At 38.1% G+C, this 19759-nt stretch overlaps 1 protein-coding gene across 1 annotated transcript; it reads right to left on the bottom strand.

Annotated features, from left to right (window-relative positions):
- Positions 1-1965: 1965 nt before the first annotated feature.
- On the bottom strand, positions 1966-13690 carry LOC139723595 (glutaryl-CoA dehydrogenase, mitochondrial-like). Its single transcript, XM_071634829.1, has 9 exons — positions 13538-13690; positions 12039-12209; positions 11288-11521; positions 10662-10791; positions 9610-9832; positions 9027-9130; positions 7923-8048; positions 4640-4800; positions 1966-2206 (listed from the first exon to the last, which is right to left on the bottom strand). The coding sequence occupies exons 1-9, from the start codon at positions 13641-13643 to the stop codon at positions 2130-2132; spliced, it is 1332 nt and encodes a 443-aa protein (XP_071490930.1). The 5' UTR covers positions 13644-13690; the 3' UTR covers positions 1966-2129.
- Between the last annotated feature and the right edge of the window lie 6069 nt (positions 13691-19759).

The raw sequence follows: 19759 nt of genomic DNA, 5'->3' as shown, positions 1-19759 counted from the left end.
AGTGTTTGATAGTGAATGCCATGGTTACTCACAGTGGACATGGACATTACACTACAGAATTACACCTCTAACTTTCCTCGCAGGCAGAGGTATATAAATACTTTAGCACAATTTTGGAGGTACTCTCTCTCATTACCGTAATGATGACATAAAATTTTTGCAGTGTAAATTCAACTCACAGTGAGGCGTGAGTCCATGAACAGTGGACACCAGATAGTGAGTTATGACCTTCTTGCACTGTCTTACGCCCAAATCACACCCTCACACACACCATTACAAGTACAATCAGCCTTACTCACACTAACCTCACTAATGTAAAAGACAACAGCCAAGACTTTCAGAGCATACGTATTCATAATTTACAATGACAAAAACAATATAACTCAATTCAGAAGTCATTGCCTTCAATGACCAGTGTTTTTCCTTGGTCCTGCTGGGTGTCGTACACTGTAACTACTCTTAGGACAACCAGTAACTATCAAGCAGAAGAAATGCCAGGCAAACACAAACAACATGATTATCCCATCCCACCCCACCCCCCCCCCCCCAAAAAAAAAAAAAACCACAACAACAGCAACAACATCACACAAATAGTTTGATCACATACACCATATGCACTCCTTCAGCCACAATCAAATTCTCTCTACCATGTTAAAAACTGAATAGAATCGGTACAAGAGGTGCATCAAAAAAAAATTATCCTACTTTACTAATTATCTCCACCTGACATTGTAACATCTCACTATCATTTCTACCTCTCAAAGCTGACTCTTTCATCCCATACAAGTTTTGCTTCTAACTTGACACTTTATCTTGCTGGCATGCACATCTCACAGAAGATACATAACTCAGAAACTATTTCAGACAATGTTATAGATGATGTCCTTGTAATACTCCAGAGCAGAGGTACAGAAAGTTATCTTAACTACAGCAACATCAGTTCCCCCACCTGACCAATAATACAAGTGCACATATATCACTCAACAGCAGTGAAGTTATGTCATAGAAATATTGATGTTATTCCAGTGCTTCTTGAACTGAGAGAAAAAAAAAAACTATAACAAACACACACACACACACACACACACACACACACATACATGTACTCACATGCAGGTCCACACAAATATGAGACACAATATTGTAGTCATACTCTGCCAGGTATTCATTGTGTGAAACTTCTTTAAACATCCAAGTGAAAGCATGGTTCATATTTGACACCTTGTTTGATGATATACTGTTGTGATATACCTGATACATCTGCCACAAGAACTTGTAGAATACTTTTAAAAAACAGGAAGTTTATATTGCTTCAACAAATACAGCAAAATCTGATATTCAAATAGCAAAATATCCTGTGGTCCTTGATTTTGCTACCACAACATTTAAGTGTGACATGTGTACAACGTACTTCTCACAGCACAACCCAAAAACAGCATCCATACACTGGGATAAAAATGTGGTGACAATACCCCTGTGCAATAATCTATGGCAGAAATACACCCTGCTTTTTCCCCTTTTTCAATCATCCCTCACTCTCCATGTACCAGTCATCAATGTCACTCCTATATTTCTACACTGCAACCTCTCCTCTTTCTTCACAGCTGAAGAATATCCGAGGTCTTTTGACTGACAGCAATATCCCTCCTCCACTCATATAAAAATACCATGCACGAAAACCACCACCAAAACGATTACACTTCCATGAGATTGACTACAATATGTTGTGGACTTTTTAATCCTTGCTGATAAAACTGTCTGGTACCGTCCATCAAAAAAACTGATTTCTTTCACTCTTATGGCATACATCATACAAATTCTTTGACATGCAAACAGATCCCACAGCGATGTGGAGTCTCACTGAATTGGTTTGTTTTATCCATACAGTATACTTCACACACAATTTGGCATGCAGATGGATCCTATACCACAAAAGGGGAGTCTCATAGAAAGAGTGCCTTCCACCAACACGGCATACATCAAACACAGGCGATGACATGCAATTGGATCCTATGGGAGTAAGATAGAGTCTCTTTGTTTAAAAAGGTGAAGGGGTCATGGGGGTGGGGCTGGTCTGTATAGGGATAGAGTGGGGGGAAAGTGTCCATACAGTTGACATGGCACAAAGCCTACTTGCTAGTTGCCGTAAATGACTGCAGTCCCGTGATGGCTCGGCCAAGGATGAGAGCGTGAATGTCATGTGTACCTGGAAGAGAAACACGAACATATATGTACGTCAGACTAATGCAGTCAAAGACAACAGATATTAAATTGTTAATTACACCGAGTGTCACTAATACTAGCAGAAGTATAGACAAGGTTTAATAACAAAGAAAATGATTCCTATATAACCCTTATGCGGGGGTATAGAGTATACAAATATCGACTGCTACAGAGGGAGATGGTAAATCTATTTGCACCGAGGTGATTTCTCAACAGTGCTATGCCTGAGACGGAGTCGAGGGGCATGGCACTGTTGAGAAATCACCGAGGGCAAATAGTTTTACCATGGCCCGAAAGAAAGCAGTCGATATTTGTTTTATATCCCTCTCGAGCATTTTACTAGAGTGATAACAAGGTTCCCTTTTGGAAATGTGCAGGCTTAACATTAAATCCATTTAGGCCGTGGCAGTGCAGCAATGCACGCAGTGCGTAGCGAACGAAACCGCTGCTCTGTATGTATAGGCCACCGTGTATTAAACCGTTGTTGATTCCTACGAGCTACACAGCGCAGAACTTCGAGAGAAGGAGATCCAGGACTACAAGTAGGCTTAACCCTATAAAGCCCAAGGGGGGGCACATTGTGCCCCCCCCTACCAAACGAAATTTGGTGACTTTTCCTAAAATCTTATTGCAAACATTTTGATATATAATTTAGCTATGTCCGATATTGCTGGTTGCCATGGCAACCATAAACTGACGACCATGTTCATCAGATTTTGCTTGATTTTCTGTTCCAATTTCAGTTAACAATATGATAATGGATGAAAGGGCGGTTTTCTTGGCTGTAATTTACTGAAGGACGAAAATATGAAGTGATTATGGTTGTGAATTACCCTGAAATGGTCTTCTTACTATTTCCTTCAATCTTTATATAATATAGGCATCAAACAATAGATATAATACAAATAATCGGAAATACAGCATTTTCCAAAGACTTCCCTTTTATTTTGTGTTATCTTCACACAAGCTTTGCCGGTAATATCATTTGTTTATCTTATTATCAATCTACAAACTCAAAATTTCAATATTTTGGAAATATGACATATGATACCGATATATGTACCCATTCCAAGCAATACATCATAGGTTTCATATATTTCCTTATATTGCAATGAATAGCGCCCCCACATGTTGACCTTGAGAAAGTTCAATCATAACAAATAGTGAAGGTTGACTTGCTTTTCCTTCGTGGTAAATATGAAAATGATTGATATAAAAAAAAACCATATATACTGCGGATAAAGAAATATAAAGAAAAAACCTGATTTTAGTGTATTTTCTATGTATTTCTTTATATTTTGGTGAATAGCGCCCTCAGTGGATGACCTTGAGAAAATTCAAATATTGGGTCATGTAGAGTATGAGTTGCTTTACTCATGTACCAAATATGACGGTCATACATCATATAATAAAAAAGTTATATAGGGAGGGCACAATGTGCCCCCCCTTGGGCCTGGAAGGGGTCAAAATAGCTTGGGCTTTATAGGGTTAAAGTGGCTTCGTTATCTAGATCATCTTCAAAATCTGTTTTAGTTTATTAAAATGATTCCTAAACCGTACCTGATATGTTGTACTTCTACTGCAATTTACGAAACTCCTCCATTACTTGAAGCAGTCACTTTGTCAACTGAGCTGAACTGCATTGATCACACACACACACACGCCATTGCACCACAGATTTCTGCAATGCCATCGGCACCGCTCTAGCTAGCCACTGTCGCTAGCTAGTATCGCTACTACGCGCACTGCGTACATTCTAATGTGAGAAATTTACATATCGATCACACAATCACGATTGCATGCAGATCATGGATTCCCAAATGTACTATATCACGCTAGATAGTAAGCCTTTGCACCGCATCCAGCTGCTTGTACATAGCTAGTAAAACTACACCCTTTTCGTGCGCTGCACAATCATATTGCAAGAAACTTTACATGAGGGATATAATAAGAAATAATTGTCTTTTTTTTATCATTCAACAAAGCTCATCAGTAACACAGACACTTTATTCTTTATATTTCACAAGAAAAAATGTTGAAGCTTCTTTGCAGTTGAAACATGCATGCACCTCTGCACTGGATTAATGTTACACTTCCTTACAACTTCCTTACAGGCTGAACTCACACTAATGATTTTTGACTGAGGAAAATATAGTAAAGTTAAAGACCATGTATTTAGCGAGTCTAATTTTTCATGAATAGGGACTCACCGACAACTTTGCGAGTGGGTCAAATTTACGATTGTTAAGTACAGTACTGAACAGAAAAATGCATGCGTGCATGTCACATTCATATCAAGATCAGAGTAAAATTTTATCACATTTTTACATTTGCGAATAGCACCCAACGAGCAAAAATTCGCGAAAATAAAAATCTAGTGAAATATTCGGCGACTACAGTACATTCCTGTCCTCACCTTCATATGTGTTGACAGCCTCCAGATTCATGACATGTCTGATGACATGGTACTCGTCCGAGATGCCATTCCCACCAAGCATGTCCCGTGCCACGCGGGCTATGTCCAGCGACTTGCCGCAGGAGTTCCGCTTGATGAGAGAGATCATGTCAGGAGTTGCTCTGGAGTAAAATAAAGAAAAATAGTGGACAGATATAAACACCAGCACAAGTAGCTTTCATTCTAAACTCACAGGGGACAGGTATAAACACCAGCACAAGTAGCTTTCATTCTAAACTCACAGGGGACATGTATAAACACCAGCACAAGTAGCTTTCATCCTAAACTCACACAGGGAGCAGTCTCTCTATTCCAAAAGCATGTCCAAACATTAAACCAGTGGCTTAATTTGGTAGAGGCAATTCAGCTCACTTCTCCATAAGTGACAATTTTCCTGCATATCATGCAACATGATACTTGCACGAAAACAGAAGACAGCAAATATTTTAAAGAGCGATTTGAAACAATATCTGACTTCCTTGTTTCCACGGAATTTAAAACACACAAAATTCTTTTACCCGGCTGAGCAAGAAAAATTCCACTTTTACATGACTTCTCAATGTTGATCTCGACTGGTATTTGCCCGACAGTAAATCCCAGTTCTATCTTGACATTTACAGTATCCTAATCCATCCTGCACACACAGTGAAAGAAACAAAGAAAATCTTATTTCCTCCTAAATATGACCATTTTCACATAGTGTGCTTTCTCTTTTTATTATGATTTGCTTTCACAACAATCACTATCAGGGTATTTCTATGGCATCCCCAGGGTATTTCTATGGCATCCCCAGGGTATTTCTATGGCATCCCCAAGCCAAAATTGTGCTATCCCTGCAAAGGGAAAACATTCTGAACTAGAAATGTCGCTATGGCGACTGGTATGCCTCCGCCATAATGCATGATTCTCCTAATAGGTCTATAGTACATGTGGACAATGTGTGATTACATTTTCACAAAATTGGCAAAATATTAAAATTACATGTTTGTCACAAAAGTATCAAATGTTCACCTTCCTTGACCTATGTTTAATTGGATGAATAGGAGAGCATGTATTTGGGGATTTAAGAACTTTAACTTCGACTCTGACCCTTTCATAAGTTTACGCACTTGAGTAATTGTCAAGGTATAAAGAACTAGAAATGTCGCTATGGCGACTGGTATGCCTCCGCCATAATGCATGATTTTCCTAATAGGTCTAGATAGTATATGTGGACAATGTGTGATTACATTTTCACAAAACTGGCAAAATATTGAAATGACAAGCTTGTCACAAATGTGTTGAATGTTCACCTTCCTTGACCTTGGTTTAATTGGATGAATAGGAGAGCATGTATTTGGGGATTTAAGGACTTTAACTTGACTTTGACCCATTCATACATTTATGCATTGAGTAATTTTCATGGTACCGGTATGGAGAAAAAGTGCAATTTCTGTACTGAATAGTAAATTGTTACCATGTTCATCTGGCCTTTGACCCTAAAATTCATAAGATACTAGTAATAACTTTCAGGTAGAACATGCATAAATATGCAGTAAGTTTCACAATAAATTGAGCCACTTCTGAGATATGGAGGAAAAGTTAGTTCAGCACTTTCACTTGATCTTTGACCTTTTGACCTTTGAGGCAAAAAAAAGAAAAAGAAAAAAAAAAACTCTCCAGAGAATTTCTATTAGGTTACACATGCATACACCAAGTGTAAAAAAAAAAATAAATAATCCTGCTGGCATTGCATGAACATGAGGGAAATAGTAAAATTTTGAAGTGTTGCACTTGACCTTTGACCCCTGACCTTTGACCCCATGAACCCTACATTCTCTAGATAATCACTGCCAGTCAGATGTTCCATGAAGATACCTTGAACAATTTTCCAATTTACAGAGAAAAAAAAAGAAGTTTTAATACTTTTACTCAACCTTTTGACCTTTGACCTTTGACCTCCTGACCCAAACTTTCACCAGAGAATTGAAATTGGGTAATACATGTATACACTAAGTTTCAAGAAAATATCTTCTGGCATTGCATAGATATGGTGGAAATAGTAAAATTTTACGAATTTGACCTTGACCTTTTGACCTTTGACCTTGAGCATGTGCACCCAAAAGTTGATAGGCACAACTTCATCCCCTAATACACATACATGCCAAGTTTCATTAGGATACCTCAACAGGTTTTGATAGTTACCTTGTCCACAAAATTCATTACGGACGGACGGAAAGACGGACGGACGGACGGAAGGACGGACGGACGGACGGACGGACGGACGGACGGACGGACAACCCGAAAACATAATGCCTCCGGCACCACTTCGTGGCGGAGGCATAAAAAGTGCAATTTCTGTATTGAGCAGTAAATTGTTATCATTTTCATCTGCCCTTTGATTCATAAGAGAATCAATGTCAGGCAGAACATACATAAATATGTACTAAGTTTAAAGATACAACTGTTGTAACTTGAGCCACTTCCGAGATATGGAGAAAGAAGTTCAGCACTTTCACTTGATCTTTGACCTTTTGACCTTTGACCTTCTTGGCAAAAAAAAAAAAAAAAAAAAATCCCAGAGAATCTCTAGTGGGTTATACATGCATACATCAAGTTTTAAAAAAATAATCCTGCTGGCATTGCATAAATATAAGGAAAATAGTAACATTTTGAAGTATTGCCCTTGACCTTTGACCCCTGACCTTTGACCACATGAACCCCAAATTCCCTAGATAACCACTGCCAGTCAGTACATGCATACATACTTTGTTCCATTAAGATACCTTGAACAATTTCCAAGATACAGAGAAAAAAGTGAAATTTTAAAATTTTACTTGACCTTTTGACCTTTGACCTTTTGACCTCATGACCCCAAACTTTCACCAGAGAATCTTAATTGGGTAGTACATGTATACACTAAGTTTCAAGAAAATATCTTCAGGCATTGCATAGATATGGGGGAAATAGTAAAATTTTAAGCATTTGACCTTGACCTTTTGACCTTTGACCTTGAGCATGTGCACCCAAAAGTTGATAGGCACAACTTCACCCCCTAATACACATACATGCCAAGTTTCATTAGGATACCTCGAAAGGTTTTGGTAGTTACCCTGTCCACAAAATTCATTACGGACGGACGGAAGGACGGACGGACGGACGGACGGACGGACGGACGGACGGAAGGACGGATGGACGGACAACCCGAAAACATAATGCCTCCGGCACCACTTCGTGGCGGAGGCATAAAAATGGCAAAACCTACTTCCCGGCATCTTTGAGACGGCCGACTTGGATACAGGACTGGAGAGCGATTGAGATCTCTGTCAACATGTCTGCCATCTTCTTCTGCATCAGCTGGTTCCTGGCCAGTGGGTTGCCAAACTGATGTCTGATGATGATGATTAGGATGAGGATGAGGATGATGAAGATGATGATGATGATGATGATGATGATGATGATGGTAATAGGATGGTAACGATGGCGATGATGATGAAGATGATGATGATGATGATGATGATGGTAATAGGATGGTAACGATGGCGATGATGATGATGATGATGATGGTCATGGTCATGATGAAGATGATGATGAAGAGGAGGAGGAGGAGGAGGAGACAAAGAGAGAGAGATAGAGATGATACTAACATATGGAACACATCATATTATCCTCTCATATGGTGATGCCAACTCTCCTATTCTTCATTCATATTAGTATAAGCAAGCTCATGCAATGAACAATTTGGCAGAAGATGGTTCTGTCCTAAAAGTTTAAAAGACAGTTCTTCCCTTTAATATTTCAAATGCCATTCCACTTAGTTGTTTTAGAGCATCAACAAAAATCAGCAGAGAAAGGAAGCCAGTAAATGGATGCACTAATCCTAAAATGAAGTAAAGTAAGTGTGCAAACACAGCAAGGGGACTAAAAGAGCACTATGGATACGTTTGTCATTGACAAATTTGCATGATTACACATGTTGATTACAGGGTAAAACATTTTAGCCATCAATATCAATTGTGCCTTATTGCGCTTTACAATGTTCCTGGTGAGGTGAAATTTGCCGACAAGACGGTCCACAGTCAGTCACAGCTTCGTCCAAATTTAAGCCAAAGCAATGCAAATATGAGATATGTCATGGTCATTAGAATTACATCAAGTAACACCCATAGTGTCTTGAGCACTTAAATAGTTCCAGTTGTTACAAGTTTGTGACATCAAGTTTTGCCTATTGAAAGCCTAGCTAGCCCCATGACTCTTCTTATTGCTGAACTAACCAGGCATGAGTGCTATTGTTTGAATACAGCTCTTGGAAAGAACACTTTGAGAATTCGTTGGTATTCCATGGCCTACAAAAGGGGGATAAACTCACCTATCCAGTGTATACTGCCTCGCTGTGTCCAGACAGAACTCGGCTGCCCCAAGAGTACCCCAAGCAATGCCATACCTGGCATTGTTCAGGCAGCCGAACGGTCCCTGTAAAGAGCAGAAGGGCAAAAAGAATGATCACACTGATTCCCCTTGCAGGGAACAAGCACCAAAACAGGGTGTTACATAACTCTTTTTTTACTACAATTTGCCCAGTTGGGCATGCAGATTTTCAAATTATTGTCCCATGACTAATGAATGTCATTAGTGCTGTTAACATCTTAAAATTCTAGGTTGCAGTCACTTTCTTGCCACTATCTTCACCATCTTCTTCTTCTTCATCATCATCATCATCATCCTGATCATCATCATCATCATCATCATCATCATCTTCATCATCATCATCATCATCATCATCTTCTTTATCATCGTCATCATCACCATCATCGCCATCATCCTGAAAAGCATTATCTTCATCCATATGATCAAACATCATGACCATCATAGCCATCAACAAATACATACATACAAGTATTGTCATATTTATAATGACAACCACCACATCATCTGCCTACGACCTTACTCACCCCGAGACCTTTGACATTGGGTAGCATGTTCTCCTCTGGCACCTCCACGTCTTCCATGACGATCTGGCCTGTAGCCGACGCCCTCAGTGAGAACTTGCCGTCGATGTAGGGGGCCGACAGACCCTTCATGCCTTTCTCCAGAATGAAGCCCCTGATCTTGTTGCCCTCGGCAACATTCTTGCCCCATACTACGAATACATCGGCAATGGGAGAGTTGGTGATCCTGTCAACAAGAGAGAGAGAGAGAAAGATGTCTGGGATGTACAGAGTCAAAGTATATATACACACACACACACACACACACACACACACACACACACACACACACACACACACATATACACGAAACATAAAAAGTAGTGTATCCCATGTACGTTAACCCGTTTAGGACAGGCTGATTTCGCTATTTCCACTCATTTCTCACAGACACCTGCCGGAGTATACTCGGCGGGACTAGTCTTCAAAAGATTAAAGATCCAACAGGTTTGGAAATTCAACATTACAATGTATTTATTTTGTTAATCATGTTTGGTAGCTGGGAGCAGACATGAGCACAGTAAAATACGAGAATCACCATTTTTTGCGCTGATGCTTCAAAAATATATATTCCTATTCCCTGAAGTTTATACACTTATGTTGTTCAGACCTCCAACAAGTGCTTAAAGACATAAACATTTGTAGTCACAAAGAAAGTTTTTTTTTCTACACCTGAATTCAAAGAGATTTACAGTTGTACTACCAGTAACCTGTCATTAACAGATAAATTTCAGTGCTGAAATGCTTCAGAAAGGCACAAATGAAGGACCACAGGCTATTGTACTGTATGGCATTAATGAAAATCTTCCTCTTTCAAAATGTTCTGCTTTAGATATCAGAATCACACTCTCTAAAGATTTACAGGGATAAAACACACTGACCTAAATAACGCTAGGTTATTACAAAGTCACATATCTAAGTAGAATGATTCAAGGGGCCCTTGCTCAGTGCGTTGCAGATCAGTTGAATAAGATTACAATACTAACATTGGTCGAATAAGCTGTTTTTACGCTTACCAAGACTTGCTTCCATTGAGTGTGTAGGTCTTTGACGATGGATTGTACACTGCCTTGGTCTCCATGCCTGCCGGGTCACTACCATGATTTGGCTCAGTGAGACCAAAAGCACCAACCAGCTCACCCCTAGCTATTTACAGTAATGGATAAAAATAAAAACATGTAAACAAATGAGAGAGAAGAGATTTTAACCCACTGAAGACAAGTCCCGAGAATACTCAGGCAGGTGTCTATGGGAAATGCGTGTTGATAGCAAAATCAGTTCGTCCTCAACAGGTTGATAATTATCGAGTCTTCTGATCTACAGCACACAGAGCAACTGCTCATATATGGATGAAATCATTTCTCATGAGGGCTATACTGTTTTATGAATATGAACGAAGCATTCAATCTGGCAAGAGAAACATATCTTTTATGACAGGCGTAACAAAGTTTGCATTTTAATGATTGATGCAATAATTTTACAACTTTGAAAAGTGACTGAGATTCTGCCGTGGATAAAGTACTCAAATGATTTTGATTAAAAAAAAGAACAAGAACTTCACACCAAATATTTCCTTCAATGCAGAGTCATGTGACAAATGTTCTTTTCTACTGACACTGTGCACTCTTAGGTCTAAGCTTACCGAGTTTTGGCAAATATTTTTCCCTCTGAGCCTCCGTCCCGTAGGCATTGATGGGGTGCATGACGAGTGATGACTGGACGCTAAAGGCTGACCGGTAGCTGCTGTCCACTCGCTCACACTCCCTGGCAAGGAGACCGTAGGCTACAGATGACACACCAGCACAGCCATATCCCTGGATGGTTGGTCCAAGAACTCCCAGTTCACCCATCTCATAGAAGATGTCACGGTCAAAATCTGAATCAAAGAGGAGAGTTTCATATTGCACAACATGACATATAGCTATATATAAGATAATTTTACATTATGATAAACTATGACAATGACAGATTTGTCATACTGGCAATTAGCAGGCATTTCATATTCCAGTCTTCACTTCTCAAATAATATATATTTCTTGCCCTCATTCAATGAAATACAACAAGTGTTCCATGTTCTCCAATATGCTCCTCAAAATACAGAGCTAGAGTTAAATGAAGCATGCTATGCACAAAAAACCCTGGCACTCTACATGTAGGGCCCCATCTCATAAAAGTTGATATGATAGCAACTCTTGCTAGAATATCAACTTCCCATAGCAACAGCCCATCAGCAAGCTGGATTCTTGTCGTTAAACACAACAATTGCCATTCCAGCAAGAGTTGCTATCATATCAACTTTCTATGAAATGGGGTCACAGACATACAACTTCCTTTCGTACAGACAGACACAATGAACATGAAACAGTTTGCCCATTTTCAAGGTGATGCCTTACGTTCGTGTCTGTTGGCCATGAGGATTCTGGGCATGAGTTTGTCCTGGCAGTACGCCTTGAATTGATCCCTGACCAAGATTTCCTCCTCGGTTAGCTGGCTCTCAAGGTTCAGCGCATCTCGCCAATCAAACTCCACCTTTTCCTTTGCTGATGAGGCAGGTTTCCTTTTGGCTGGGTGGATTCAATGATACCAGTCAAGAAAAAAAAAGAAGAAGAAATTCCCTACAATGTATACACTTGTATGTAATGTACGGTATGCTTATACCTGTATAACTGCAACCAGCGTTGGGGCTGCGCATTGTAAGATTTTGGATCTGGGAAGGCCTAGTATCGCGGTTAAATTTCACCTTAAATACTACAAAGAGCATCAATTTGAATACTTACTGATGTATTCCAATTACTGACCAGAGGATACGCGGAACGTAACAGTCCGCTAATAGTCCATTTCTGTCCAAATCGATGACTTTAAATGATTCGGTCAGGAGGGATATGCGAGATCGACAACTGCTCAGATAAACAAGATTTGAAACCAAATGTGCTTGCTTGAGTCGGTAGCAGTGTAGCCTTTTTTGACCAGGCACTCTTGCTGCGCGACATCGTGTGGCGCCCGATTGCTCTCTGCTGGTGTGGGCGCGTTTCATAACTCTTTCGCTCGCCACTACACAGCGCGCAGCGAAAGGGCCTTGTTCAAAGACTAAAATCATCGCAACTCTCATGCGCATTCATATCCCCAATGCACAAAGTGCCACGCAAGGGTTGCATCGAAAGCCAAAGAATGAATGGGAGGGATGGAGATGAACTCGTAGAAAAATGTCTTTTCAAGACTACATGGGATCAATGTGGAAATTAACAAGTGAATGTATCGTAATTCATATCAACATGGTAAGAAACATACATGTACATGTACAATGATTAAAAGTAAGCCTTTTGCTGGTAAAATATGAAACTTATAGTGGCACGAAAATTTGTTTGGTTTTTTTTTCAATGTAAATTTACATGTAACCAAATTTCCAAATGATCCACTCTGTACCATAGCAAAAGAAAAGGCATATAATATACTATATCATTTGATTGACCACATTCTGTGATACTTGTCTTAAGTTGTATTTATTAATATAAATTTAATCATGGCCCATTTATGCATTTCTTGGGGAGCTCTCTATTGTCATTACATTGACATCTAACGGTTAAAATGACAAAGAATAAATTCGTGCTTTCCTAATGCTCTTGAATGAAATAAAAAGCCTCTACGTCTACTGTTGAAATCGTTTATTCCGAAGTAGATTCTTCTAGACCTACACTTTACAAGTCATCAATGTACAACTACAATTGTGCCGCAGCATGCGCATGCAGAGGATAGCTAGAGGCCGCATATTAAAAGGTTACTTGTACGTCACTACCGCAAACATATAACTCGGTATGTGGGTCTACGTATTTTGTTGCGCGACTAAAATCTGATTGCGTAGCTAGGTGAGACAACCATCAACGAAAAAGGATACGTTCACTAGCCGGAGCGGCGGTTCCAAGTTGTCTGCATTGTGAAGTGGCACTTGGCTGGGTGATTTTCCTCACAAAATCGGCACGTATTAATCTCCGAAGGGCCATAATTCTCTAATACTGCAAATTTGCGGACGTTCTTGAACTGACCAGTGTGTTTTGCTGTGAATACAGTTGTGTAACTTTCGCGCTGATGCGATACGATGCGATGGCGATCTCGTGATCTACATGTATTAGCATATTACGCAAAATGAAAGCGCAAGGTCGCTTGGAATCTATTGAGATCGCTGTCGAGTGAGAGAGGAAAGGGCTCTTGCGTCATTTACGTAACGCAAGAAGTTGACCAATCAATACTTCGTGTTGGAGACATGCCCTCTTCTAACTGGCCAATAAAAACGATGCGATGCGTAAACGCCCGCGAGCTGGTTGTCAAGTTTTGGACTGGTCTCGATAAAAAAATTTAGAATATAGATTAGATTTCATTTTAAATGAAATCTAATCTAATCTATTCGCTTATATACTATCCGATATCGTGATTATCAGCCATTGCAATCGATGTTCATGGTGCACACATGGGATGCATGGCCTTAGCATGGCCTTATAGGCTATTAGAAAACGATTAAAATACAGAACGCCATTACGAACATATACATCTGTACGTGAACGGTACAATCACTGCTTGAGGAGAAGTTATGATTTTGGTGATGTTGATGATGATGATGATGATGACGATGATGATGTCGATGATGATGATGAACATGGCTTATATAACAGTGCCATTTACAAGTATCTGTGAAACATTGAAAGGCACCCGGCTCCGACAATACTTCACATATCATTCTCAAAGTTGCTAAAAATGGGGTAAAAAAACAAACAAATAAACAAACATACAAACAAAAACTTCAATATGATAATATCTTATCAAACAGCTTTGAGGAAAAACAGCGACCACGATGCGATTATTAGTCATACAATAATAAACATCAACGCGAAATATTATTTTCATGATCATATCAAAATCAATCAAATCTGTGACTGGGTCAAAGCTTAAAAGCCTGCTAACGCCTGCGCAAAAACAAACAAACAAACAAAACAAAAATACTGGCCATTGGACAATTAAAAAAAAAGTAGTTTGGTGATAATTCTTCCTGCCTGTATAGCAACTCGAATTTCACACCGTATGATTTTGAATATAGGTATTATGATTATATACAATGTGAGGGAAAGGAGACGTATAGTTAGTCATACTATTCTGACAGAGCGATAAGCTCATGAACATAATATGTGAAGTATTTATTTGTTTAGCACGTAGTCATTTTAGTATAGTCCAACATAAGCTTTACTAATACATAGTAATTAGTTATTGGTAGGGAGAAATGTCAGTATTCAATTTCAACCACGCATCATTTTTATATTCTTATTTTCTCAAGAAAATGGCATACAATTAAAACAACTCAATTATGTACAAATGCAAATTAGATAAAACATTGAACTGGATAATCTCTCGATATAAAAATAAACTTAATGGTCTGTTTACATTGATATTGGTGATTATTAATCAATCCTGCAAAGTAGGAGAAATGTGATGAGGGCATTACCGAAATTTCCCACAGGTACAACATAATGATCGGATGATCGGGTAAATTCACTATAAGAGAAGACACCTAATATAAAGCTTGGTGTATGTACATTGATATAAAAACTAAGTAGAGTGACGATGATAGCGAATGTGTGTCTCATGTCCTCATTAACTGAGACAACTTAAATATCACATGGACAAAGAGAGAAGGAACCATAATGGATGCCTTATCCTGAATTAAAATTCAAATTCCCTTGATAATATGAACACAACAATCCTTAACAGATAATTAGCTCTCTCATAATAGACACAAAATTATAATATCATAATAGATTTGATATTGACTGAAACATATAACTTCGGAGCACATAAAACCCATAAACAACCTGCAAAGTTCAAAGCAGGTTTTTAACTTTGATCTCGTCATCACTTTATCAACCACTCTGTCCCATAAACTGGGAAGTATACATTGAAAATAGAGGTTGTGTGTCGGCCATGCAGATGACGTTTCAACATAGTCCTCTCGGATGGAACAACGTTCATTACCATTTGTAATGTACAAAAGTAAAAAAGAAGATAATGTGATAGACATGAAAATGAAAAAAAAAAATCTAATACCAGTCGACATACATAATATAATCATGATAAAGGATATATCATAATATCTCATAGTTATTTGTCTTTACCAATGGTATAATGAGTTCGAGAATGGGCAGGTTTACAAGATGCACATGATGCTTTCAGTTACAATTCATGTTCAGTGATTCTATACGAGATCATACCAAAACTTTGGCAGCTATCTAGATGCCCCTGTGGAATGAGCTGGTATAAGTATCCCTGTTAGGTAATCTTATACCCTCTGAAATAAGAAGCATGTTGTCACAACAGCATATTATGAATTAATCTTCTCACAATTTTTTTATACTTAATGATTGGGTCACTAGTATGTAACTAACGTGTTATCTTAGAACACTTTAAATACATTGTGTTTATCATATGTATTGTGATAATGTATATTTAATGTTAATAGAAAAATGCATGTATAACAACACAGGGAGGTACCGCCTGAAACTCAGTAAATATGCGATTTTACAATGGTTGCTCATTTCATTCTCCAGAATAACATTTCCGATATATATATATATATATATATATATATATATATATACACATATATTATATATATATATATATATATATATATATATATGTGTGTGTGTGTGTGTGTGTGTGTGTGTATAAATATATAAATATATATATATATATATATATATATATATATATATATATATTCAATATACTCGTATAGTATGTTTTAGTAGTACAGTATAGTGACATTACAGTAATGTTTATGAGCATGATAATAGCCTTTGTAATAACTTAGTTTACTATTCATGCATAGTGAGTGTGTAGGTAAAGTTGGATATAACGAGTTAAAACAATAATAAGTTATATATGCTAAATTATGCCTTTACATAGGGTCTACTATATTTTTTTTCTCTCTCTCTCTGCTCGCTTTTATTTGTTAAGGCGGAGTATACCATTCTTATTTCTCATCAAAATGAACGCCCATTATACAATTTCGACATTCATCATAAGCGCAATGTCCCATCCTAAAAGGAGATAAAAAGCTAGAGGGGAGGTTTCTTTTCGGGTTCAGTTAACTTCTGAGAAGAAGGTAACGTAAAATCAGATCAAAGGCGTCGCCTCATTCTCAAAACCGCTGTCGGATGTAGAGCCTTTCATGTCTTTCATTTCTCTACCTAAACACACATTTACCACTACACACACACACACACATACACATACACACACACACACGCATGTAATACGCTCTCTTGCAGAGCGTCTTTTGTGCGTTGGGTGTGGTTGTCAACAGAACGGAGTACAAAAGCTGCTAAGCTAAATTTCTATTGGAAGGGCGCATTGTTATCTCACTGCGTGATCAATCGCGGTGAAAAAAAAGGAAAAGGTATACCAGATCACGAGCGAGAGAACGCACTGTCCCAACATAATGTTTTCCACCGCTTCGGAGCGACAGTGAGATCCAAAAGGAAGCAGCTTGGGGACATTAATCGTAGCACTTAACGAAAGTGCACATTACGATTATCTTGTAGGGAGAACATCATCCGTGTACAAGCGGCAGATATCCACCATTACCTTTGCAGTCGGTAAGTCAGCATTTTGGCGACATTGAACCGCATTTTAGGAGCATTCTATCTGTGGTACGTACAATGTACGTTCAACCGTCGCACGTAACAGGTGCTATCTCCGGGGATCATTCCCCCGCTCAGCTCGCGAAGCCATAAGCATAATCGTTGCTGATTCTCGTTGGCTGCGGCGGAGCTCTTGTCAGTATACTCGACATGGCATAATTTTGATTAGCACGAGTGGTAATTCTTGATGAAAACAGCATATCGAGTTTTTACGGCGTTAAATTGTGCTTCTTCTTTACTATAGGCATCACATAGACATAAAGCAGAATATTCATTTATCGTATAGACACAGCTGTACCTATTGATAGGGCTTATTTCCCTTTTGTTTTTCTTTTTTTGATTGCAGTTGCAAAAGTGTGTGTGTGTGTGTGTGTGTGTGTGTGTGTGTGTGGCCAGTCGTGTATGTGCATGTGAAAGTGAAATGCATCCATTTTCTTTATTCATGGCTTTCTTTTATTGGGGGGGGGGCGGCTATTCAAATCACCACCAAGGGACACAGAAGAATAAATCTTGAAAGAGAAAATGATACTACCAAAAGTGATATATATGTCTATAGTAAAAAAAAAAAAAAAAAAAAAATATATATATATATATATATATATATATATATATATATATCATAAATATATCTGAAAAACCCCAATATGACATGCTTTTGTGTTTTATTTTCCCGAATAAAAAGCCTCAATCAATCAATAATCATATATATTGAAACAAAGAGAGGGAAAACCCATTTTCTTTACTCAAAGTTTTCACTTTTATACATATATATATATATATATATATATATATATATATACATATATTTTTTTTCTTTTTTTGCGGCAAATGAAAGGGTAATAGTTAAAGTTTTCTGCAGCTTGTCTTTCTGTGTCGGTCCAATATAATGAAAAAGCATACTTCCATTCCGACTGAAAAGATTTGATCTTTCTTAATCATTTTAATGAGAGAAGAGAATTTTCAATCATCCATCAGTTGATTACTCGCAATCATACTACAATATGTGGCTAAAAGGTGATCACAAACTAACATGTGGTCGCCATGAATCCTTAAACCAAAGAAAACAAAAGAGAGTATTGATTCATAATAGTGTTTATACAGGTAGACACGATTGTTGTTTGTAGTAAAGGCGGTTCAAATGTTCATTATCTCGGCCTAAACCATCTGGAGTGCAATATCGCACCGTGTAGAGGAAAACAATGGTAGAGGTTTCATCAGGATCGGGCCTAGAATGAGAAAGTTATTGCATGTTAAAGTTCCACAGGTGTTTTCACCAATTATCACTCACAACCGCAAAATATTGTGCCATGTGAATTAGATGCCAACATCTCACAAGTGTTTAATTTACTGTCACGTGACTATATTCTTCACTTTTATGTCCCTTTTCATGAAGTTGTTTATCTTTGGTATCGTTTTGTTATTATTAAAGTTTCAATAACACAACATAGGATGATGACTTTTAGAGAGAAAGGGATTGTACGTTGCTACGTCGTAAACCAGAGCATTTATGATATTCTGGTGTGCAATCCAGTGAGAGTACTGTGAGGTGATGACATCATTGTGTCTTTTAAGTGACGTAATCAAACGCGGTTGCGAGCAGTATACTCAAGCGATGAAAATGTGATCTTTTAACTATATTTGTCTCTATCTTCTGATTGATTATCATGTTCTTCTAATATCACACTATTTATTATGTTCAAGTTAACGAAGATGTGGAATTACAACATGTAAGCTTTAAAGCACCTCGAGAATATACATTCATAAAACTTAACTTGCACAATCGTGGAAAGATGATTATAAGAAGTGGTTTGCTGCTACATAAGTGCACATGTCATAATATTTCAGCTGCGTTGCAAAATGGGGCCTACTACAATTGTAATTCTGTCTCATAATGTTTTGATAGCGCAAACAGAGTTTACTTCTACTCATCAGTATGTGTTTTCAATAAAGATTTCGGTAAAAAAAAACAAAAACAAAACAAAAACAGTTGGGCAAAATGCGTATAATCCTCACAAGTATTTCGCTAATCTGCGAAATACTTCATAGCCTTCACAATGTATACAGGGCCGTGGTTGAAACATTTCGGATTATACGATAAAGACTCACATAAACCTTTCAGTGTTTTAAATAGCGATTAGTGGCTTGTATATGTTATTTGCAGAAAATCAGCTCTGTATATAATGCTTGCTGATAACCGGAGAAAGACAGAGAAAAAAAAAACAACAACAAGGGTACGCGTAATTGTAACCTATAGAACGAAACATAACTCTACAGCGGAATTATAGATATGTTCTTTCATTGTTGGTCTTGTCTTGATTACACAGTGACACGTAAATGACCATGAGAAGTGTTTAACTTACGTGTCAATATTAGATGCTAAAAGGTTTCAGTTTATATGAATGACTTAATAGACTTGAGCACACTTTTAT

The sequence above is a fragment of the Diadema antillarum genome, unplaced genomic scaffold (assembly GCF_040938485.1).
Source record: "Diadema antillarum isolate AM-2024a unplaced genomic scaffold, OU_Dant_1.0 scf00000195, whole genome shotgun sequence".
NCBI classification, from domain to species: Eukaryota; Metazoa; Echinodermata; class Echinoidea; order Diadematoida; family Diadematidae; genus Diadema; species Diadema antillarum.
Note: the sequence above shows the minus strand (reverse complement) of the source record. Positions and strands in the feature narration are given on the sequence as shown.